Below are 25,421 nucleotides of genomic sequence, written 5' to 3'. Positions count from 1 at the left end.
AGGCCAGTACAAGAGCAGAGTCCATGAGGAGCACACGGAGCCTGATGTCTCTCTCCTTTCTGGTCCAGTGCTTGAATCCCTTGCAGATGGGGCACTTTTCACAAATGTGGGTCTCACCCAGACACTTCAAACAAATAAGATGCGGATTGCTGATCGGTATGGGCTTCTTGCAGGCTTGAAGCCCATGGGTGGGCATGCCCCATCTCTGGACTAAGGCCCTCGGGGGACTATGAATAAGTACACTAACACTATTAGGAACTGATAATTATACAACTATTTACACAATAAAAGTTCAAAGAACCACTGAAAGAGAAACTACTTGCTAGAACAAGGGGAGTGTTCTAGCACCGACTCTGGTGGTAAGACAGAACTGAGGGAGGGAGGGGGCCAGCAGGGGGCATATGCGCGCCACTCCAGAAGGCACCAGAGCCAGTCCCCTACAGATTATACCACTGAGGGAAAAAACAAACAAACAAACAAACTTACGGCACACCAATGCATGGGGTGAGCGCACACACCTACAATGGAATGGACATGAGCAATCTCTAAGAACTGCAATGGCCTAGAAATTCCAGGTGTGTTTTATCTGTTTATCTGGATGAAGAATGATTTCTTTGATTAGTTGTGGTATTTTGGGGGCAGAGGGAGGTGGTGAGTTTGTGGATGGAATTAAAGTAGTTCCTGAATATATTATGGCGCCAGTGCAGATATAGCTGTGAGTTCCCCAAATCCAGACAGGGAGAGTCGGTTTATGGAGGCCTGGTACTTTTTGACTACTGTAAAATAATAAGGTGGGCCATTGAGTAGACTAGAAACTGCTCTTCAAGACTGCTTTCCATACCTTCCCTCAAAGTAAGTCTCTTCCCATGACTGGGAGAGTGGGAGGCATGAAGCCACACTTGGAGCGTGAAAGAGAGGGGGCCTTTTTTGGGTGTGGGAGGGTGAAACAACATGCATAGGGAGATGTGGTTCATTTCTGGGCAACTTACAAGCACCATGGGAACTGATCTCACTGAGCAATTCTTAGCCAAAAGAAAATTCCCAAGCCAAACACTCCCATCTTAATAAAAGTTAAAGACAAATATCTGTCAATAACTTAAGGGGAACACACACTGAGAATATTGGCGTTCTAGGCCCTCCACATTAGAATGCCAGTAAACGAACAATTAAGGTCACCCAAACACACCTTAACGCGGCCTCCTATTTTATCACTAACCAGAATCAATGGAAACAAAGATTCAATCCTAGTCTCAGGCAAGTCACATCTTCCTCACGTCACTGAGTCCAAAAGACAGGCATAATTTAACTAGCCTCACTGAACCATCGGTATAATTTAAATAAAAATGCACCTGTGTTACATCAATATATCATATTAATTTTCTGCCTTCTAAAAGATCACATGCAGTCACCAGAAATGACTTCTTTCCCCACAAACGATCCCATTCTGGAGAGAAGTTTGGGAACAATTTCCACTCCAAAATACAGTATTAATCAACATAATTGTTATATGATGGACTTAGAATAAATGCCATATTTTGGGCCATGAATCGTGTGGGGCCTTGACCTAAAGTTACATTACCAGGAATTTAAGTGGTGGGGATCAGAGGCATCATGTGAAGGACTTAGGGTGGCAGGAATTATATTTACGTATCAATATATATAACCAAAGTGATTTTTGCCAGAATTCTGGACACCACAGGCAAATTACACAAAGAAACCGGTTTAGCAGATTTAAGGTGCTAAAGCCACAAGTTATGAACTTCTCAGTCTATCAAAACTGCATTTCCCAAAAGCCCATCCAAAATGCAAGGAGCAATAGGTGTGCAGGGCGGAAGGTTGGCAGGGCAAAACTACAGTTCATTTTAAACCTCTGTATTTTGTTATCAAATATTAGTAAGATTTTGTTGCACTTGACTAAAATTGTTAAGAATGACAGCAGTTCTTAACTTACTTTCCAAAAGGTGCAGGGACAAAAAACCCCACCAAAAACACAACAGGAACCCACACACACTTCTACCTTGAGGTATTCATCCATCTGATCTATAAGGCTAGTAAAGAATTCATAAGCATCCTGTTGCTCTCGAACATAAAGTTCCTTATTCCACATCTTGAAGATCTATAAAGACCAAAAAGATTAGCAGTTTTATAGTAACCACTGTTGTCATAAATATAAAGGGAAGAAGGGTAACCACCTTTCTGTATACAGAACTATAAAATCCCTCCTGGCCAGAGGCAAAACCCTTTCACCTGTAAAGGGTTAAGAAGCTAAGATAACCTCGCTGGCACCTGACCAAAATGACCAATGAGGAGACAAGATACTTTCAAAGCTGGAGCGAGGGGGGGGACGGGACATAGGTTGTCTGTCTGTCTGTGTGATGCTTTTGCCGGGAACAGATCAGGAATGCTCTTCAGAACTCCTGTAAAAAGTTAGTAAGTAATCTAGCGAGAAATGAGTTAGATTTCCTTTTGTTTAATTACTGGTAAAACTGCTGTGCTGAATGGAATGTAGATTCCTGTTTTTGTAACTTAAGGTTTTGCCGAGAGGGATTCTCTATGTTTTGAATCTAATTACTCTGTAAGGTATTTACCATCCTGATTTTACAGAGGTGATTCTTTTACTTTTTTCTTCAATTAAAATTCTTCTTCTAAGAACCTGATTGCTTTTTCATTGTTCTTAAGATCCAAGGGTTTGGGTCTGTGTTAACCTACGCAAATTGGTGAGGATTTTTATCAAGCCTTCCCCAGGAAAGGGGGTGTAGGGCTTGGGGGGATATTTGTGGGGGGGAAGGGGGGGGGGGGGAGAGAAGACGTCTCCAGGTGGGCTCTTTCCCTGTTCTTTGTTTAACACGCTTGGTGGTGGCAGCATAGGGTTCAAGGACAAGGCAAAGTTTGTACCTTGAGGAAGTTTTTAACCTAAGCTGGTAAGAATAAGCTTAGGGGGTCTTTCATGCAGGTCCCCACATCTGTACCCTAGAGTTCAGAGCGGGGAAGGAACCTTGACAACTGTAAAAAGTGAAATTTACACCTTTATGGCTTCTACGTACCTTAAAAAGGATATTTATTAGTTTCAGACCAGACAGATGTATAATTACTAGTAAGAGTCAGAAATATTGACATGTTTCACCACGTCTGAATCCAAGTCCCACATATTTACTAACTAGGAAAATTATATAGGCTGAATAAAATGGAAATGATACCTTCCAAAAGTTCTCAGGTACGTAATACTGCAATTTGCTTTCCATCAAATGGCCAAAGAGAGATTGAATTTGATAGAATACACTGTCATCTGGATTGTCCATATCGTCATCAATTGAAAGCAATGCCTTGGAGGGAAAAAATAACCATCCGTAACATGACTTATTTGCAAAAATGTCACGTAAGAATTTAAATTAATAATTCTGTTACTACTGTGCATTTAAACAAGGCACAAGTGTTCCGAGAAGACAAAACTGAGTTTGTGAATAAAAACTTACATTTTAGATAAAACTTGCAGTGCTAAACAATAGATTCATTTAAAAAATTCCTTTTTAAAAACAGATTTTGATATTATAACCTATCATTTCTCTTAAGAATTTGCATGTCCTGAGCCATTCAGCATATTTCACACACTCCACATTTTTATATGCAATAAGAATCTATTTTGGGACTTAAATGAATTTACAGTAGAACTAATTGAATATTTGTAAAATAATTTGACTAATTTTGCAGTGTTTGACAAATATTTGACTAAAAACCCTTTTATTTACTCAGCTCTGATTTATAGTAAAATCAAAGTATCGGTTGGCAGAAAGCATCTGTCAGAAATTAAAAGTTAAATTTACCTCAGGGAGACCTGGCTGCATGTATAGCTGCTGGAAGACTGCATTCATGTAACAAGTGGCACCGCCGTTCTTCAGCCCCACAAATCCTGAAGTGGATCGACTGTCCACAGGTGGAAGATACTAAGGGGAAAATTGACATTTCTCTGTATCAGTAGATTATACAAACTATGGACTCCAACAGCTTGTAAATCACATTATTATTATATAGGCAGTTATAAAAAGGTATGCTGGCTGTTAAACAACATTTTCATACATTTCACTGAGATCTGAGTCAAGTTTGTGAGCGCTAATGCACACAAGTTATTATAACTGGCTGTACAGCCAATATTGAATATAAGATACCTAAGAACAGTCTACAAAGTTGTATACCTTTTAAATCAAACCAGTCAGGGATTTTTAGGCAATAATTTTATTTATCAAGATGACACCTGCCTAATAGACTCAAAAGTGTGCTTCCTCTTGGGAAAGATCAATAGGTATGCATTAATTCAGATCTGATTATATCACTTTAAAATGAAGGCTCTGGAACATTTGCGGTTGGAACAAGGAAGTGGCTAAAAACAGTATTTCAAATCACACTGAATAATTTAAATTGCATCAAGGCATCTTACTTACATCAAACTCCTTGGTAAGTGTTGGGTCAGGCTGATGGTGCATCGAAAGCAGCTCTTTTGTAATAAGCTGAAGATTGGAAGGTGAGCTATCAGCCAACATCACTAGCACTTCATAAGCTGCTAATCGGCTATCCACTGTACTGCACCTAAAAAGAAAACCACAACTGGGATCTATTTGGTAGGTAGTCATACTCCATAATTTTAAATTCTGGTAAATCTTGTAAGTCAGACTGTGTAACCCACTTATAATTGTCAAAGGAAAACAAAATCAAAAGATGTTTAGTGACTGATTCACAACTTGCTGTGAGAATTTTATTCCCTGGACCTGTACCAGTGAATGCTACTCATTTTGTGGGAAGACATCCATTTGTGCTGAAGATCAAAAAAAGAAGCCACAAGACACCAACTGCGCACATGCGTCCAGACTGGGCACTGCTACTGAAGATCTCCGATCAACGGTGCTAGGACGCACTGACACCTGAAGTGGAGCACCCACAGGGACACCACTTGAAGTAGTTGTTAACTTTCCATGTATGTGTTATTTACCCATCTCCCCATAGTGATGAATATTCTTCAGGCTAGAGGACTCCATCACCTGTAGGCCAAGATACCATGCCCACTGGGTACAACTCTCTGCTGTATGTGAAGTTCTTTATAGGTTTGACAGGCAAATCCTTTGGGATTTAGAGATTAGTGGGAGTTTAAATGCAAACAGGAACTGGCAAGTTTTGGTACAATCCTTTATCAAGTGCACCAGTAGCTGATTATTAAAGTACTCAAAGATATAGCTGGAAAGTCAACCCATTGCACTAATCCCCATATCTTACAATTCCAGCCTGCAATCTAGCTAGGCAAGAACTTGTACACTATGAACAAAAATGCAAATTCTTTTCTTTACTTTGGGTGAAAGTCCTGCTGACTGATGGCAGCACTGCCAGCTGGAGAATTGCTGTTCAGGATAATCCTAGATGCTCGGAAGAGGAAATCATCTAATAACGGTTTAATCAAAGATGAACCTGTAAGAAAGCAAATCCACATTTAATGTTAAATATCTGCCTTATTGCTACAAAGACAGTCAAATCTTGTCCATATCAAGAAAGCCACCTATTTAGAATATCACCATGCTAGACTTTCAGCAGCAGCAGGAACTATCCTATTTTCTTCATGACTGATTTTTTCAAATCAGACACTAGTAACTATCAAAGGAAAATATGCTCAGAATTCCTAGATACTGCAGCGGTGGTGCAGCAGCAACAAAACTATATGCAGCCACAATATTGATATTCTCCTGTAAATTTCCTCCACACCGACCATGGCAGAAAAAAATACCTTTAAATAATTCACTACAAATCCCAAACAACCTGCAATGAAGAACATGGTTACTAACTCAGGTACATTTTTCCTTGTAACCCCTCACTACTTCGCCCGGTACAAAATGGCTTCATAAAGCTATGTCTCACTGACGGTGGTGTGTAAAATACAAACACTGCATGCCCAGCTAGCATGGGTGTAAACAGCAGCGTAGAAGGGAAAGCATGGCTTTGGTGAGTAGAGTGCCCTAAACGTTTGAACCCCAAAGGTATATATACACGTGCTCTCTACATGCCCAAGCAGTGACTAAAATGTCCACACCTCTAAAACGTCCACACCACTAAAATGTCCACACCACTATTTCTTGCAGCATAGCATCCTGCTGCCAGAGCCTTTCCCCACCGCAGTGAAAGGCTCCAGCAGTGGAGAGAGGCTCTGGCAGCGGGGAACTGTTAGAGCCTTTCACTGAGGCATGTAGCTACACACTGTAGAGACAAGTGTGGGTGTAGGTTGCCTTTCACTGCTGTGTGTAGCTATGTGTAGTGCCTGTACTCTACACGCCATCATAAGCATAGATTTGCCAAAGACACTACCTACTTCTTTATTAACCAAAACCAGACATCTTCAAGTGACAAAGAGATCAAACTCAAATTGGTTTATGTACTTTGGTACACAAAAGGACACTCACCGAGCATTTCCTTTTCTGCCCCACACAGTGAAAGAAGAGTCTTAATGAGCCTCAAGTGTCCTGCTAATAAAATGTTGTCAGCTTCACTGGTCTCACACTCAGCTGTGCGGTTGGGTTCAAAGTTATCCAGCCAAGTGATCTCGTCTTCTAACATGACAGCTGGGCTGATCTTCAACTGCTCCATTTCAGAAGCTATAGAATAAACAGAGAAAATCAAAGTTACAGACATGAAGAACTTAAATACCAATAGACAATCCCAAGAATTTCACAGATTCAGTCATTAACAATGGATATGGCACATTACATTTCATGTCAACAGCAGGCATTTAGTTATGCAGCTAATTAACAGCTCATGAAACTGCAGCTCACCACCAACTTATTGATGTTCATTGTAAATTGGTCAAAAGAAATTTAGCACATGAAAAAGAGGGGAAATGTACATATCTATACAGGTAATGCATAACCATGTGTAAAAAAGATGAAGTAAGAAGTCAAAGTCTTTAAGGGGAGCATTTTTAAATTAAGTTAAGCATGTAAATTCATAGTTAGACACCTAAACTGAAGGCATTGAGGGCCACAGGTGCTCAGTACCTCTGAAAACCAGGCCACACAGGGAGGCAGCCAAGTCAAAAGCCAAGTGTCACTACATGACAAGATGGGGAGGGATATGAGGGGCAATAGGCAAAAAGAGAGAGAAAGGGAGAGAATCTTAAAATGAAAAACAAATATTAAAATATACAAACAAAAATGAGTATTAAGCAAGGGTACAGGCAGTATGAGTTGAGGGGGTGAACCATTTTTTAAAAAGCACAAATATAAAAGCTTCTGTTGCCCCCATTCCCTGACTTCTCAATGTCTTGTCTACTTAGACTGTAAGCTGTCATGGGCAGGGACTTGTCTTACATGTCTAAGTGCCTAGAACACTTCTGGTTGCTATATAAATGTCATATTAGAGTTCGCATTCCAACCTCTAACACATACTTACAAGTGAGATCGTCCAGTAACTGGCATCTCAGGTCAAAATACTCTGTACACTGGGATAAGAGCCTAAAACAAAGATGAGTAATTACAAATGGGGAGAGGGTTTTTAAATAAGTCTAGACCTTAGAGCATTTGCTTAAACATGTACCATCCATCCACCCAATCACACTGTTATAGATCTACATATTTATACCTCCACATGCACACCACTGTAGCTTCAAAGCAGATTTCTTCATAGCAGCCACTTTTTGAATTTTGGACTGACAATTCAATTTTTTCCCCTCACCTCACAAAACTACATATCAGATGATCACGTACAGTTGCTAGAATGAGGATAAGATGCTTCAGGTTCTTAAGTTATTCTTTTTCTACCATGGTGGACATAGAATTTGCATTTCAAAATTAATGTTGAATTCAATTTCCCAACTAAAAAGCATTCTTCAGAAAAGTCAATGGAATTGATATCTACAGTCTAATTAAAACGTAATGGGCAGGGATGGAATGTGTGAGGTCAGTGTCACAACTGATGGGTCCAGACTTAACGTTCAAAGAACCAAACACGTTTGTTTGGCATTCAGTCTGAACTCTCCCGAATAAAATTTCTTGCCATTAAACCTTGGATAGATGGAAGCACATAGTGGCACTTCCATGCACCCGGGGCAGCATCCAAGATCTGAAGGTTACACCCGAAGATACAAATGAATTGGACTCTAATGTTCACGGTCTACTGTAGACAGGAAACTTTAAAAAGTCTGACTGGTGTGGTATTAGTTGACTGCTAAGGTTACATCTTCTTCAGACTTCAAAGATTTTGAAAATCCTTAAGGCAAAAGTCTTTCTAAAACGTGTGAATTTTCCTTTCTGAACAAACATGCATGTAACTTGCCTCTGGTTGATTCCTCTCATGATGCTGGTTGGTGACCAAAGAGGCAGCTGGGCAGTGAGAATGACACTTAAGAGAAACTGGTTTGGTTTTTGTACATCTGGGTGAGTTGAAGTGTCTGTCTGACTAAGGGTATATAATTGGTCACAGGCAACGCGACGAATCTGAAATAAAAGCATTGAAAGTACTCTGTATTTCACGTTCCCCAAGGTACACATACTTTGATTAGAAATCTATAACAGAAATATAAGTTAGAAATAGGAAAGCCATAATGGACTGTGGGACCCACCGAGTGTGGCTTTTTGTCCCCCTGTGGTGGCAACACCATATCAAGTTGGTTATAAATTTGCTACTGCCTCTGAGCTAATGGCCCTGGGTCCTTCAGCTCAACTAGCAGAGACTTGTGCTTTTAGATCCATAGGTCTGTTTCAGCCCTTGCAGATGACCCTTTCGGGGGAGTCATTACAAAGCATACCATCCCATATGTAATCCTTTCACATCTCAAGTTAAGCCGCACTGGATATGAATCAATAGAATGGGAGACCTCTAAAGAGCCAGCAAGTGCTGTAGAAGCAATGTTGGCAATTTAATAGATGGCATTCTTCCCTCCCAGTCAGTATTGAGCCAATGACCTAACACAGCATGTGAGGATTGAAGAGATGCCTTCTTTTGGCTGAGATATTAAAGTAAGATCCTAATCACTTGTTGTCTTTAAGCACGTGGCTCTATTCATAGATAGGGATGCTGGCCAAATTCCAACTGGAGTAACTTGACCTACTAAACTCTCCATAGAATTTTAATTGCTCTGTTTAAATAAATGGTATTCTATTATTCTTTAATATTTTTGGATGTTTTCCCCATTTTCAGATATATGGATTTCAATTTACAACACAGAAAATAAAGTGTACAATGCTCACTTTATATTTATTTTTTATTACAAATAACTGCACTGCAAAAAACAAAAGAAATAGTATTTCAATTCACCTAATACAAATACTGTAGTGCAATCTCTTTGTCATGAAAGTTGAACTTACAAATGTAGAATTACGTACAAAAATAACTCCATTGATAAATAAAATAATGTAAAACTTTAGAGCCTACAAGTCCACTCAGTCCTACTTCTTGTTCAGCCAATCGCTCAGAAAAACAAGTTTGTTCACATTTGCCGGAGATAATGCTGCCTGCTTCTTTTTTTTTTTTTTTTTTTTTACAAAGTCACCTGAAAGTGAGAACAGGCATTCGCATAGCACTGCTGTGGCTGGCATCACAAGATATTTACGTGTCAGATATGGTAAAGATTCATACGTCCCCTCATGCTTCGCCCACCATTCCCGAGGACATGCTTCCATGCTGATGACGGGTTCTGCTCGATAATGATCTAAAGCAGTGCAGACTGACACACGTTCATTTTCATCATTTGAGTCAGATGCCACTAGCAGAAGGTTGATTTTCTTTTTTAGTGGTTTGGGTTCTGGAGTTTCCACATCGGACTGTTGCTCTTTTAAGACTTCTGAAAGCACGTTCCACACCTCATCCCTCTCAGATTTTGGAAGGCACTTCAGATTCTTAAACCTTGGGTTGAGTGCTGTAGCTACTTTTAGAAATCTCGCATTGGTACCTTCTTTCCATTTTGTTAAATCTGCAGTGAAAGTGTTCTTCAAATGAACAACATGTGCTGAGTCATCACCCGAGACTGCCGTAACACAAAGTCTATGGCACAATGCAGATAAAACAGAGCAGGAGACACACAATTCTCCCCCAAGGAGTTCAGTCACAAATTTAATTAATGCATTTTTTTTTAACGAGCGTCATCCTCATGGAAGTGTGTCCTCTGGAATGGTGGCCAAAGCATGATGGGACAAACAAATGTTTAGCATACCTGGCATGTAAATACCTAGCAATGCCGGCTACGAAAGTGCCATGCAAATGCCTGTTCTCATTTTCAGGTGACATTGTAAATAAGAAGTGGGCAGCAGTATCTCCTGTAAATGTAAATAAACTTGTTTGTCTTAGCGATTGGCTGAACAAGAAGTAGGACTGCGTGGACTTGTAGGCTCTAAAGTTTTACATTGTTACATAACTGCACTCAAAAACAAAAAAAATCAATCTACATTTGTAAGTTGCACTTTCACAATAAAGCGATTGCACTACAGTATTTGTATGAGGTGAATTGAAAAATACTATTTCTTTTATCCTTTTTATACTGCAAATATTTGTAATAAAAATAATATAAAGTGAGCCCTTTGTATTCGGTGTTGTAAATTGAAATCAAATATTTGAAAATGTAGAAAAACATCCAAAATATTTAATAAATTTCAATTGGTAGTCTATTGTTTAACAGTGTGATTAAAACTGCGATTAATTTTTTTAATCACAATTTATTTTTTTGAGTTAATCACATGAGTTAACTGTGATTAAAATCGACGGTCCTAGTATCAACACAACACTAAGATTGCAAAGTCAAGCATCCAAATGCCAAGAAACCCCAAATGTTGTTCACTTGCCCGTGGTGGACATGCTATATAATTTTGCAATATATTAATAAAAGGTAAGAAGAAGTGTAAACAGACAAAGGAGAATGCAAAAAACTACCTATCATAAAATATACAGCATATGCTATGTGACCAAATTAGTGTGGTTGGCACATCCTTGACTTTCAGAATATCCAAACTTTTGAGGGCTTGCTCTCAATCACATAGAAAACTAATGCTAAGAGGCTTTTGCATTTAGCTGTATGTTTCAGACGTTTGGGTGAGCACCTAAGAATTCATATGCTTCTCCAAACCTCTTTGGCTGGAAAACTAAAAAGAACAGCCCCTTGTGAGATTCTCAGTCCTGACTGGAAGAGTGATAGTGTTAGCCTTCAGACCTCCCCAAAACTGGGTTATTCAAACTAGTCAGCATAGTCTTACTTTCAACTAACATTGGTGTGACAGAGTGTGAGTAGACTTAGCCTGAGCACTTGGTAAACATCCCCACATGGGGAAAGTTAGGGAGATAATTGGTTAAGGACTGAACAATTAGCCAATTAACAAGGTGGCTCAGCTCATCAGCTGAGGACATCTAGAAGAGAGACAAGAAGAGTAGTGGGAAGAAAGAGCTAGAGAAGCCCAAGTTCTCAGGGAGGTGAGATCTCTCCCCACCTCACCCAGTGCCTAGGGAAAATGTAAGAACTCTGAGCTGTGGGGAACTTGTTCAGTTATATTCACACTGTACATAAAGCACTTGATGTTGAACTTGCCACAAATCCCCCATGAAGACTGTTTGCAGAGAGGAATCCAGGGTAAGGGAACACTGCCCTGTGACAACTAGTCATAGATGAAGCTAACAAATCAAGATTATACTCTCACAGTATGACATAATACTATAAAAAGGTATAATTTTTAACTGAGACAGGGATTGATACTGCAATCAGTGATGTCTGATTAATATGTTCTATATATTACTCAGTCAGATAATGAAAGTGCTGAAATGAATATTTTTGTCTGAGACCAGTAACGTAAACAAGATGTTATATTGCAGTGGGATCACTGAATGACTTAGAAATCTTAATTCCAGCCACTCACCTCGGCACTTGGTGATCCAAGTAGAATGTCAATGATGAAGTCAGCAACACAAGGCAAGCCGTAGAACGATCCTAAAAATGAAACAATCGCAGTCAATGTTTTTTGCCAATGGAACTTGTTAAAAATATAAACAACTGATTATTATTTACATTTATATTTATTTATTTAACTACCACTAGAATAAAAATGTATCTCGCCAACACCAAGGATGAGAGATATATGGGTATGGAAAAATCTTCTTACACCTTGATTTCTCCCCTTCCATAGATTGTAGATTATTAATATAAATAGGACAGCTCCTCTTTTCTCCCCAGTAAAGGTTTCAGCCTCTCTGTATGTGAAGGCACAAGTGCTAGTGAAGTGATTTACTAGCCCTATGGTTGAATTTACAGGTAGGCAAACAGTAACATCAGCAGAAGTGATTACTTCAAGCAAAGCAGCAACCATTTTGATGCTAACATTAAGTAAATTTGCCCAACACACACAGTTCATTAAAGCCATGATTCTGCAAGGTACCTGAGCACATAAGCAGTTCCACTGATACAAGTATCTTGCTGAATCAAAGCCTAGAAAACATAACCCCTGCGCACATTTTAAATTATGTTTATTGCACTGCTGCAGTTTATTTCAGAAACGAATGCTGAGGGAGATTTCAGTGTAAAAAAGGTTAATCTGCAATGAAAAGCTGACAAAGAAAATAATAGCAGCCAATAAGTAATGCAGCCTGTCTACACGAGCAACACACTTGTGGTAATTGATCAATAAAGTATACAATCCCAAATGTTTCAGTTCCATTTGCTCTCATCGTAGATACCCCTCAAAGAGCTATTGAAAGCATATTGTTTATCATCTCCAAAGCTCCAGTTCTATAGTGAAGTTACATAATGCAGAATAATGAATACAGAAGACACCTCATTAATTTTGTTAAAAAGCGACTGAAATATTGTATCCCAATTACCTTGATACATTTATAAAAATATCAGCAGGCCATCTAATATTAAATCTTGGAGAGAAAACCAGCAGACTGAAAGCTTCCTTTCCATTTTTTTAAAATTCAATTGTGTCTGCGAATTTAGATGCGTCAATAAGAGCAAAATTCAGTAAGGAGGAAAGCACAAAATTTATAAATTCATCTTCAAAACCTGACTCCCCACTATTTACATTATACTGAAAGTCTGAATTAGTAAGAGTCTACTGCATACCCAACTGCTGACTGCGTAACTGTAGGCACGTAACGAGTAGAGACAAGGCCTCTCCAGCAATCAGAGCATCTTTGGTGGATACAGACTGCTGTCTCACACAGATTCCGGCGTGGAGTGCTGTTGGCTCTCCTTCACTTCCTGAGCTACAATTGCTTCCTGCATTAGATTAGAAACAACAAATGTAATAATCAGTTGTGGTTTTTAAGGCTTTTCTGATCAACATTTCTCTTCTAAAAAGTACTTTAAAAACTTTGTAAGAACTCAGCAAGTACTGTAGATTTAAGTAGCAATTTAGAAGGAGTTCATCTTCTAAGAACTCTAGAAGTGTTACAAAACTGGAGTAATTTGAGAGTATTTTGTTTAGACTAAATGATGCAGTCTCACCTATAAGTGACATACCTGAGCTGCTAAGTCTGTTTCGAATCCCAAGAGGAAATAAAGTGTTACTTTCTTTTATTGGTTGACTGCTCCCCACTAGGTCAAGTCGTCCTGCAGCAGCAGCCCAAGAAAGTCGCATGAAGCAAGCCACTGTAGACGTGAAATCATTTATCTCCATTGTCTGAAGGAACAGGAAAGAGTGGTTACTTTCACCACACCCAATAGTCTCCTTTACCACGAGGAAAGGAGGAACCACATGGTCTTTCCATTCAGTTTTGTTCCTTGCTTATTATCTGGTGCCATGACACAAGGACTTTTTGCTCATATGAAACAGTGGTTAACATGGCTTATTGAAAGCCAGCAGCACTGCCTTTGAAACAGAAAGAAGAGTCACTACAGAAAGACTCCCCTCCTTCCATCTGGAGCTAAGCATGCAAACTTCCTTCTGGTAGGAAAGCACCAACTGAATCCTAAATTGAGATCCTACACATGTTAACACATTGTGCTAGCTATAGATCACAGCCCATGCAATTTCTTTCAATCTGACAATAGGAAAATGGGTCAAGTTATTCCTTTTATAGCACTGTGTTTTAGTACGTGGCCTCTCCCAACAGATTAATCACTAGGAAATTCTGATTCTGGATGCTTAAGATCATCATCTTGCTCTCTCTACAAAAAAGTTAGATGTGTTTTTCCCAAGCTATTGCACGTTTCATTTTTATAAAATTACAGTTAAAAGCAATTTTGGTAGATTAGAAACTTCAGGACTTTAACTAGGTAAGCATGGGGGTCTAGTCACATTGGCAAAAGGCACGTGGTCACCCCTCAATTCTGCTTTCTGCGATGGTACAATGAAATCAAATACTTCACCTCTTCTCTTTGCAGATGGGACAGTGTGACACACAATACGTATCATGTAAAATAAAATGAACAGCAAAGTACAATATTACATTTCAATGTCTGCAAACATCCCTAGCAAACCAATGTGAATAGCCAATCTATTGGTTTACTAGTTCAGTATGTTATAGATCTTTCAGAGACACCTTGTAGTTAAAAATAAAAGTCAGGGTGAGGTTTGGGGGAGGGGGATAGCTGGATTGTCTCCTAAGCCTTGAGATGAGACCTGTGCCTGGAGAACCAGTTTCACAGCACTACTTATCTTAAACTCCAGAAACTAAGAGCAAGTTTCACCTTTCACTCTACAGCACAGTGCTATATCTTCAAGACTGTAAAACCTTCACTTACTTGTATCGCAACCCGTGCAGCAGGTATGATCTCTTCCACCCTAATGGAGGACCTGTCAGAAACTGACAACTGTCGGTAGGATGACTTCTCAGGTGTTCCACAAATGGACATCTGCCTGCTAGCCTGTCGGCTTACATTACGAAATGGGCGTGAGGACAGTGCTTCTACCCCATCTTTGAGGATATCCTCATCTAGTAAGGTAGGAAGTGTTTGGCCAACAAGTAAGAACCTAAAACACAAAGGAAAAAAAAAAAAAAAAAAAAGTCAGGTTTATTTTTGAATATTGGGTGACCAGAGTTTTAGTACAGAATTCAAATCACTGTTACGTTTCGAGATAACAGGCCAACTGCTAAAAAATGCAAGTAGCATTACTAGTGGCCTTATATACAATGAAAGGCAATCTCATACCTTGCAAGTTGCAGGCAGATGGAATAGACTCCCTGTCTCGTTTCATAGTCCACTTCTGATGGGATGGAGTCTCTCTGCATCACATTCACCACCAAACTTAAAAATAAGAGACACTATTTTATAAGATGGTGTAAAAAGGAGACTGCTGGTAACGAGTTTCAGGTATTTCCCCCGCAGCCATTCTCAGCGACTTAGTGCTGACAGAAGTACCAGACCGATACCTCTGGTGAAGGAGATCCCTATTTCCCCCCCATTACAAAGGGCTTTGAGATGAAAACTGCTGTAGGAGCAAAGTACTGTACTTATCAAGTGATACAACAGGCAGCAGCTCTGCAAGTTTTTCCAAAGTGCCACTGTGCCTCCACTCTTATCCATAAAGTTGGTCCCTCCTGGTAAGAGTGGAAAGATCAATTGCACTGACCAATTCTTGGTCCATTCTAACACTGCTAAAAATGCCAACTAGCGCCAGCGGGGAGGTTGTGTAATACGCACATCTGTATACTTGAACTGAAGTGGGACTACTTATTTAGCACCCAAATACCAACTATAGTAATAGAGAAAAAAATGCAAATGAATTAGCTTTGATTCAGACTTTAATGTCATATAGATTATACACTACATACTCTAGATACAGAGTGGCTGTTCAGACATTACTAGTGAAAGTAATTAAATCTACAGGTAGTTTTTTATTCACAGGACCCAATCCATTTTAGTTTTCATACTGCTAGATGAAAAAAACTGAACACCTATGCAAGTGTGCTATACTGTAAGCAGTGTGTTAGAGCCTATTAAAGAAACTATACAGTTATCACTGATAAGAAGTTAGTGTTATGGAAAAAAATAAATGTCTATAAGGTCTAACCTCAAGCCTCCTGCTCTTAGAAAGTTTTCACAGAAAGATTTGGCACAATTTCTTGCCATTTCATCATCTGCCGTTGGCATCAGCTTGGAGCTCAGTACCTGAAATGCATGCAAGTATAAATGTTTCATAACTAGTATATACAAAAACTATAGCATCTCTGAAGTGGCATCCAATATCCCAGGCAGTCTCACCCTAAGACCGAGCATTTCCTGCTCTCAGTAATTCAAAGATACAGCCTTGCAACAATCTGACTCATAAAGAACCAAACAATATTTTAAAACATAGCCTTCTGTTTTTATTCCGTGACAAGTGACTGATATAATCATAAATGGCTCACATAGTAAGAAGGGAGGAGTCTGGATTCACATGTGAATTATTTCTTCAGGCTTAACGGGGCACTGGAGGGTTACAATTCTATCACCTTTCTTGTTAAGAAGATGTTATTCCACGGAAACAATAATTATTAAATAAGAGCTCCCAAGGAGGTTTTGATTTTACATTTCTACTTTTATTTTGAGGTGTGAAAAAAAGGAAGAGGATCCAAGAAATTTTTATGGCTTTTAGGAATGTCATCTTTATTATACTGCTCCTCATTTGCAAGAAGGTACCCTTCTCAGCAATGAGAGTCATAAAGTGCAAAGATTATCAGAAAAGCAACCACATAGGGACCTGCTTATCCGACAGGCAAGATCCTCATGTGTATTCCGAGTTGAATCTTCTTCGTTTAACATTTAACACAAGGTTTTTTTTTACTATTAACTTACTCCAGTTGCAGAACCTTTACTAATGCAAGAGCTATAATCCACAACCCAGAAAGAACAAATCGTGACTTTCAGTTCTCTGCAATATTCTGTAAGATTCCATGTTTGTGTCTGTGACTCGGTAGCAAATTTGCAGAGCCATTTTTCAGTAAACAGCCACACTAATTTCTTGGCTGGATCCGTGTGTTTAATAGCTTTAGCAGACTAACAAATACGAGGGATTAAAAAAAAAATCTGGCTTGTTAAGAGAGAAAATATTTTCCATTATACTTGACTGAACTTCAGGAACAAATCCGCTAATATAATCCATTTAATTATCGGACCTAAGAAATATTTAGTGAGGTTTGCTTCCTCATTAGCCTCACTGCTGGGAAATAAGCATTTTGTTACTTATTTGCTCTGAAGTGAAAAAATCATTTTGGGATACCAGTCCCACTGCAAAACAGAATCCTCGCATCCAGGAGGGCATCTGTACTGTGACACAGCAGACTGCTCTCACAATTGGGGAGTTGCAAACAGGTTTTGGGGTGTTACGACCACTCTACCTTTCTTCATGGCTCATTGGAAGAGGAGGAGCCTGAAACTTTTTGTTAGAACATGGGATGTGGTATAGAAAAGGTGGAGAACTGCAGTACTAGTAACAGACATATGAAGGTAAATGGCGATTATGAAAATTCCTATAGAAGGCTTTGCAGACACCAGGGATGAGAGATGAGCGTATGCCTCTATCAGTTGTTTCCAGGATGGATTCTTATGCCCGAAATACACTAGGAAATTAACCTGCTGCTGACAACAATGTCTGGCAATGGGACCCCAAACCTGTACATGTTAATCTAGATGGGTCTGTAATGGAGTTGTAAAGAGTCATCTTATGATAGCTTTGACTCACTGTTCTGAACATGTGGAAAGGAGACAAGATATACAAGGGATGTGGATTAATTCAGCGGCAAGTTTAACTTAACTGCTCTGGGAATTATCCAACAATAGTTCATACAGTGCAGGTCACGATTCCATCCCTAGTCATCTGAATTTGGTGGAGGGCTGCTGTCAGGACCCCACCCCTCCAGCTGGTCCCCAGCCTGTTCCTGGGACCTTACTGCCCTCCCGTTGTACAAAGGTGAAGGGGCTGGAGAAAGAAGGTTGTCTTCTCAGACTTTAGGAGCTCCAACACCGTACCTCAACTTTAGGGGATGCCTTCCCCTCAGTCCACTTCCAATTCCAGTTTATCAGGGAACTGGACTCATGAGGAACACGTACATGCACTGGACATTAGCCACAAAGAAACTAACAGCAGCAGTTCGCTTATCTGCCTCCCCCAGTATTCTCACCTAGGTTTCCAGATTCTTAACAATTTCTTACCTAAATCTGCTAAAATATATGCACTCCCTTGTTGGAGAGGCCTACCCCATCGCTCTGAATAACTCCCATACCAAATACTATTTTTGGGGACCGATTAGCCTCCTTCCCTGTTCCAGATGTTCAATATCTTCTGGTCTTGTCAGCCCACAAAGGCCTGGCAACTCCCCACCAAACTCCTCACTGAAGCATTTCAGACCAGTTTAACGATCATCCCTGGGAAGAGGTCCTGGGTCTGCACTACATCTCAGTGCCCTGATAAAATCAACCCTAGAGCTGCACCTTTTTTCCCCCTCAGCGTCACTATTTGCAAATTTGACACATTCACCAAATAGTTTCAGTCAAAAAGCAATGACATTGGTGGTGTCTCCCTTACACGCTTTAGCTCAGTGGTTAGGGCTTTCTCCCAGGACGCGGGAGACTGGGTTCACTGGAGCAGGGATTTGAAGTTGGGTCATTTTCACTCCCACTTTGTGTAAACAGAGACAAGGTGATGGAGGTTATATTTTTTTATTGGACCAACTTCTCACCCACCTTGCCTCTAATATCCTGGGACCAACATGGCTACAACAAAACTGCATCCAACATTTGTATAAATAGTCATTGGAACAGAGACTGAAACAGCTTCAACAGAAGAGACTGAGAAAGTGAGTGTAATATATTCAGCCCTTTTCCTGCAGTTGAATTTGTATCCATTAGAACAATATCCCTGTCTATTTGGAGATTCAGAAGTACAGTACACCACACTAATCTCCTAAAAAGGCACCTCCTGGGCCCTAAAAGTGAGCCTTGGCATATTTCTTCTTAAAAGGCAGTTAATGTTTTGCTTTGTCAGCCCCCTTCACATCTTCAGTGACATCTGACGGTGACTCACTTTAATGGAGAGCTTATTTTGTAATCCAAACAATCCAAATTAAATTTGGCTTGATTTTCAGAGATGTTGAGCACCCCTGGCTCCCATTCATTTTTAATAGAGATGCATGCGTTCAGAACCTCTGCAGATCCAGCCAAAGATTTAAACCAATAGCTAAGGCCTTCTATGACGGCAGAGAGAAACATACAGATAAATTCCAAAATTGTCTGTTCTGTTTACTAACACGTTTAAAAGTCATCTTACAATTACAATGACAATAGGCGCCTGGGGTTTGTAATGAAACCTTAAGGAGAAGCTTCATACTTCATGCTCCAAGCTCTTTTGAACTTTTCATTACCATATTATCATGTAATGTTCTGCTTTACATCACTTGTTTTGTGTAATGTATTAATCCTAGTTCAGCCGATGATATTTCTAGCAACTGACAATATATTTTGCAGGACTTCAAACTGTATCAATTGCTTTAACTGCAATGCTCGAAAACTGAGGCGCATGTTGACAAAAGGGTTTCTTACCTCTAAATTGTAGAGCACTCTAAAGGTGGACATGCCAGGAGCAAAAGATCTAAAGAGACTTTCCAGTATCGAACTAGCACTGGGCTGGTGTTGGTGCTTTGAAGACAAGGATGGGGATTTTGAAGACTGAGAACTTGATTCGGACAGCAGTGTTTTCTGAGAGGAATAAGCACAGATATAAACCTACACTTTTAGAATACCACTTAAGGAGAAGTAGGCCTTGGAACTGCATCTTGTATAGTCCCAGTAACAACCCCCTCCACCCTCCCAGCTACCTAGAAACAAAGCATTAAAAACCCTGAGACAATATTATTCTGCCTTATCACTAAGCTTTATAGAACTTGAAAACTTCACAAATGAACACCCAACACAGTATTACAAAATCCCAATGTTAAATGCCTCTTTTTAGCCCTACAGAGACAAGAATTTAATATGGGTTTAATCCATACCTTTCTTCCTAGAGAATCTAGTTGATCAAGTGCTTCCTGAATAGCTGGGTCAGTAGGAATCAACAGCAGAAGCTTCCGTACACGCAAAGTTATCCTGGAAAGTTCAAAGCAATTATTCCACACAAGATAGGATTCACTCAGTGTCATATTGGACAAGAGTCCACATAAATTGGTAACAATTTTTAATGTGGTTATTTGGACTTTCAGTAAGAGTATTTCTCCAATGTTTAATAACTATTTAGCTTGTTTACCTTGGCTCCTCTAGGTTAGCAAGCTGGTAAAGCATGTCAAAAACATTACACACGAGAGCCATCACTACTCCAGGGAGGGATTTCTCCTGAGGATTAAACAAACACAATTACAAAGGTTGTTTTCCCCCCTTTAAGCTATTTTGTGGGACTCTTTGTTGAAGCAAATGACCCAGAGATGTCTCAGCTACTTTCTAGCCCAAGACACAATTTGAATTCTAATACAAAACCCCTGTATGTATCTCATATCTGCATATCACTGTGCAGCATTACATCTACATCAGACAAAAGATGCCCTCTAGGCGAATTATTAATTGTGAATTGGAGAGCAATGGCAGAGTGGTACAGTTATCTTGACCCACTCCCAGATTTTTAATTTAACACACCTGAGCTTCACTTGTTCAAAAAAAATCTCACTTGGTGTTAGAATTAATTGCCCACAAATCACCAGATATTAAAGTCAAATGCAAATCTTAATTAAGATTAAAGTTTAACAGAAGACACTGCAGAGGTGATCAATACATAGCAAACAAACGGACAATCAGCTGTTTGTAGCTGAATGCAGCTTTTAAATCCAGTTCATTTGAGTTGGATTACAAAAGATGATGCCTTTTTAATTACTTGTTTGAAATCAAAGCCACCATTAAAAAAAGTTTTGCTACAGTCTCAGTTGTTTTTCTTTTTTTAAATGTGTGAATTTAATGCTCAGAATTAATAGTTACTTAAGTCCTGGTCTGAGAAAAGCATGATGCACCCACATAGTATATAGCCACTGCACGAGCTTTTCCATATCGCTCTGTCAAAGGATTTCACTGACTGAAAATACCTCAGTTATTTCATTCTCTGGGTCTGTCAAAACATGAACCACCCTGACCTGTAGTCCTGTAATACCCCAGGTATTCCAATCCTAAATCACTTGAGATGAGTCTTGCATTGTGTGTTGATTTTGTAACACAAACAAATGCAAATCAAACTCTCCCATTTTTAATTCTGATATGTAGCAGAATTTGAAATCAAATCTGGAAGTGAAGGACTACAGCATTAGCTTACTCTGCCACTTCTCCCCAATTGTGACACGCTTGTGAAAGGGTGCACTGTAAACGTAGATTTCAGAGTACTATACTGTACCTGTTCCATCACATAAGATGAACTAAAGACACCACTACTGTTGCTGGAGCTGGTTGAGGAATCGACAGAGCTCCCCGAGGGGGTTCCACTTCCTGATGTTTTTACTGTAAGTACATGTTCTTCAGAGAAGCCCAGCTGGTGGAGTAGCTTCTGATCTTTATTTACCGTTAGCTGCAACAAAATATTTAACACTTAGTTCTGGTGAAAGGAACGATTCAAACTCACAAGATAAAAGGTAACTAATTAACATACCAGACTTTCATTTGCAAATATCTGTATGTTATCCACAGGAGAATTCAGCAGCTTTGCTATCTTCCACCTGACGCTTCCTACAGTTTCATTGCTATGAGCCTGTAAAATAAAACGAGATCTAGTTTGGAGGAAGCTGTTTAAACAGTAGGGCCTGATTTTTTTAAGTGTTCTGTTAACATTTTTAAGGGTTTTTCTGCTCCTCTATTATTAATATTAATAAAAGTCTTTTCAGCCAGGGATACTAACTATACAGCAGAAGAGTGAAAGTGCTGCAAGAAAATATTTTCTTTCCACAAACCTTTCCGTTATTATGATTTTAGGTGTGTAGACAAAGCTTTTAGAAAAATGTGGTTTTGAAGCTAGCTGTGCCCATTACACTTCTCTAGCTTGTGCTTCAAGTCATCCATGCACCATAACGCGGTTAGTGAACACTATGTTTTCACAAATAAGTAAGGTCAATATGGCATGACATGTGTAACTTTGGGTAAACAAACCTCTATAGTGAAGGTATCTTTGGTAGACTCATATGTAACATTAAGTGTTAAAAGATGTCCATGGAAAGAAGCACCATGAGGTAGAATAGTACGAGGAACGGAGTAAAGGTCCTACAGAAAGAAAAAAAAAAAATCAGTGTAAACACTTCTGGAAAAACAAAAACATTTTCACAGTATTAGTAGTAACTGATTCTACAGTACCTGGGCTGAAACAACTCATGGTATTGTTAAAAATATTGAGTTAGCATCTAAATTTTTGTCTAGTTATGAGAAAGGACATGAATGTTAGTAACAAGAAAATCTCTTACCTCTATAGTTATCACATAGCGTTCTGCCAGAAGTAGCAGTCTCTCAATTATGACAAGTTTAGTTGACCTAAAGATTGTATCCAAAAATTTAAAAAGGATAAGGTGAGTGGTTTCAGTTCAATCACAAAAGACAACAGCCGAAGGCAAGGACTGAATTTAGTAGAGACTAAATACAACTCTCACTCTTTGAGGTGGCGTAGCTAGATTGAGGCACATTGGCAAAGCAAAGTGTAAGTCTTGAATTGCACTTCCTGTGTCATACTAGGTTTGGGGACATACATTGTGCATATCTAAAGGGCCCTTCCCTGTGCCCAGGTACTAAAAACACAAATTTAGAAACATCAGTCCCCTCAAGGATGACAGTCAAACCCCCTCGCCCAATATCTCCTACTCCACAGATCTAATAGCTCTTAAGCAGCAATAATCTTTGTAGTTTAGAGGACTTCAGCATTTAGACTTCCAGTCTCATTCCTTATATTGAGATTGTTTAAAAAAATCTCTTCTGAAATCAAATACATTTTAATGTAAATATGAAAAGCTACTGTGCGAGTGGCTACAAACTTATACCTAGAGACAAAAGTATTGCAAGAAAAGGAAGAGACACAAAGTTAGGATTGCAAATATTAGTCCATGATGTTAACTGGTTTATGCTACTTCAAAAAAACAGTAAGAACGGAACTTGCTACACAGTGGAGAGTAACCGCTCCCCTTTCTAAACACAGAGGCTTAGTTCACATACAGAGAGCTGCTGTTCTTGTACGTGGCCACTAATGCAAACACCTGAAGATTGTTTGTAAGCAACCTTGGCATAGTGCACTCCTGTTCAGAATAGGAGATGGATAGTGAAAATAAGGACCATTCTCTACAAACACACAGTTTTGGTATTCTAAAACCTAAGAGATTTTTGTCCACAAGAATGCTGATAGTGGTGATCCTTTGAGATGGACGACCTTATGACTCAAAACTTACATTTTGGTAATTACTAGATTCTAATCAGTTAAGTTTGTACAAAAATATTCCCCTCCCTTCTATGTTCTCTCCCTACTGATGTCCTTCAATGTTCTCAGCTCCCTGCCTTCATATGCTCAGTAGGGAAAGGAAGCACTACAACTGAGCAATCTGTTTTGTATAAGGAGATGTAAAAGGCTATAAAGAGGAGAAGCTGAATATTTCATCGATGACTCTGTGCGCCAATGATTTACCAGAAATGCAACGCAGCAGAGCATCAGTATTTAAACTATGGAAGCCCAGCTCGTCATATCTAGCATGCTGAGGAACTGTCACCAGAATGTGTTACTGGCCTACAATTACCTTGTATTCCTACAAAAAAAATATTGATTTTATCCTCAAACACAGACTTACCTGTAGGGAGACTGTACTGATGTTGCTACAGTAGGCATAGCAGTTGCTGTAAGCATTTTTGTAGCTCTTGTAACAGCATGTGTTAATGTCGGACCACCAAGTGCTGAACTGGCTGCCTAGAATTTAAGATGCACCAATGTAAAACAGCATTTATATTGTATTATTTATTCTGGAGTGATGAAGTTATATGAAAACTATTAAAGATCTTCCTAGTTAGGCAATAGGAAAGGTTACAAAGTTTAAGTACATTCTGTGGCTTTTCTACATAAATTACATTGCAGAAATAGTGTGTCAGAGGAGAAAAATCTTCCTTAAGCCCTCAATAAAGTTGATTTTCAAGTTCAAAGGAATTTAACATGCATCTTTACCACAATTCAATATTCTAGTCTTCACATAAAGTACAGTTTGCACTATGATTTGAAGTTCGAACATCTTCAGCTAAAATGCAGAAGCTTGTGAATTCTCCTCTATAAACCTTCAATTTAAGATTAGCAATATTTTGGGAGAGTGCATAGGATTGTATTCTCTAGTTCTTGAAAAGCAAGTTTTTTGTAAACACACTGCAAAACACTGCTTCCATTCTGCAAGTAAAATAACACTGAAGACAGAAAGGGCTTTAGGAACATGAACAAATTTAAGTCTGCCACTTACCTCTAATCTTGTGTAACAATCAGCAATGAATTTCTTGTGTAGCGACACTGAATCCTGAAGGTATGAAGGACAGGTACATTAGCACTTTAAAAATAATTTCATAAGAATAAAATGGTCAACAACAAATTTAGTTAATTGCAATATATATCACAACTTCCAGAGAATTAAACCTCTGCATGTGGGTCAAATACCTTTCTTGGTAACAGACTACGCTTACCTTTTTCAATCTAGGATTTAGATTAATATAGCTGTAATTTATGATCAACTGAATGGCCTCATTAGCAATTTCTTCATCAGGTGATTCCATTGCTATTTTCCAAATAAAATCCATCCCTATTAACTCCAGTTTTTCTACATTCTGTTTAAAAGAAAATACATTAGTAAAATACAATTTGACTTTGTTACATGTTATAAGTATGTATAATCATAAAATCACGCTTGTTTTAGATCTGCTGGAAAAGTAACTTTTGCCTGAAGTCTTAGAAGCTGTATTTTTCAGTGTGTTGTCAACTCTATGAAAATATTTATACAATATGAACTAAATTTATATAATTTCAAACCTACATAATCAGTGGAAATTTTAAGTCTAACCCACTTTGTCTATATGTAGACAAATGATGACTTCTGAGGTAAACGTTCAACCAAGCAATGGAATGATGAAGAATTCAAAGAACAATTTAGGAGTTCAACGATCATACAAAACATTTCCTTCACACAGGTAAGTCAAAAGAGCAACAAATCATACGCTAAAATGCTCATCAAGTGGCATATACTGGTCATGTACTTAATCTTGCAAAACTTCACAACAGGTCTATGAACACCATAGATAAGTCTGAAGTAAATTAACATTCCTGACAATGAGCAGATCCAGATGTATACTGCAATGTATTTTTTATCATATAATTTTATTTTAAATAGCAGTGCAGGATCATATCAAAGTTAAAAATCATTACAATGTAATTAAGATTTAAATTTACTAAACATCTCTCTTGTAAAAAGGTACATAAATAACTAAACATACAATAGGTTTTTTCTTTAGGGGTCAGCAAAACAAGTTACACACA

General features: G+C 38.9%; 1 protein-coding gene across 4 annotated transcripts in view; it reads right to left on the bottom strand.

The window, feature by feature from the left end:
• The window catches only part of USP24 (ubiquitin specific peptidase 24), a 107,221-nt gene that overhangs the window by 34,617 nt on the left and 47,183 nt on the right, over positions 1–25,421 (bottom strand). For all 4 annotated transcript variants that reach the window (XR_005226562.2, XM_037907493.2, XM_037907490.2 and 1 more), the window contains exons 21-44: positions 24,575–24,715; positions 24,358–24,411; positions 23,707–23,822; positions 22,345–22,411; positions 22,037–22,147; positions 21,543–21,641; positions 21,291–21,461; positions 20,166–20,251; positions 19,915–20,008; positions 19,466–19,621; positions 15,960–16,057; positions 15,098–15,193; positions 14,690–14,918; positions 13,466–13,625; positions 13,067–13,222; positions 11,865–11,935; positions 8,302–8,462; positions 7,420–7,481; positions 6,435–6,626; positions 5,334–5,451; positions 4,437–4,581; positions 3,822–3,941; positions 3,198–3,323; positions 2,018–2,116 (exon numbers count right to left, since the gene is read on the bottom strand). Coding sequence is in view for 3 of the 4 variants with exons in the window: in XM_037907493.2 (XP_037763421.1) it covers positions 2,018–2,116; positions 3,198–3,323; positions 3,822–3,941; positions 4,437–4,581; positions 5,334–5,451; positions 6,435–6,626; positions 7,420–7,481; positions 8,302–8,462; positions 11,865–11,935; positions 13,067–13,222; positions 13,466–13,625; positions 14,690–14,918; positions 15,098–15,193; positions 15,960–16,057; positions 19,466–19,621; positions 19,915–20,008; positions 20,166–20,251; positions 21,291–21,461; positions 21,543–21,641; positions 22,037–22,147; positions 22,345–22,411; positions 23,707–23,822; positions 24,358–24,411; positions 24,575–24,715 (2,928 nt within the window). In the remaining variant the exon portion in view is untranslated. The remainder of the gene's footprint in view (positions 1–2,017; positions 2,117–3,197; positions 3,324–3,821; positions 3,942–4,436; positions 4,582–5,333; positions 5,452–6,434; positions 6,627–7,419; positions 7,482–8,301; positions 8,463–11,864; positions 11,936–13,066; positions 13,223–13,465; positions 13,626–14,689; positions 14,919–15,097; positions 15,194–15,959; positions 16,058–19,465; positions 19,622–19,914; positions 20,009–20,165; positions 20,252–21,290; positions 21,462–21,542; positions 21,642–22,036; positions 22,148–22,344; positions 22,412–23,706; positions 23,823–24,357; positions 24,412–24,574; positions 24,716–25,421) is intronic.

This window comes from Chelonia mydas, chromosome 8, assembly GCF_015237465.2.
Source record: "Chelonia mydas isolate rCheMyd1 chromosome 8, rCheMyd1.pri.v2, whole genome shotgun sequence".
In the NCBI taxonomy this organism is placed as follows: Eukaryota; Metazoa; Chordata; order Testudines; family Cheloniidae; genus Chelonia; species Chelonia mydas.
This window is presented reverse-complemented; position numbering and strand designations above follow the sequence as displayed.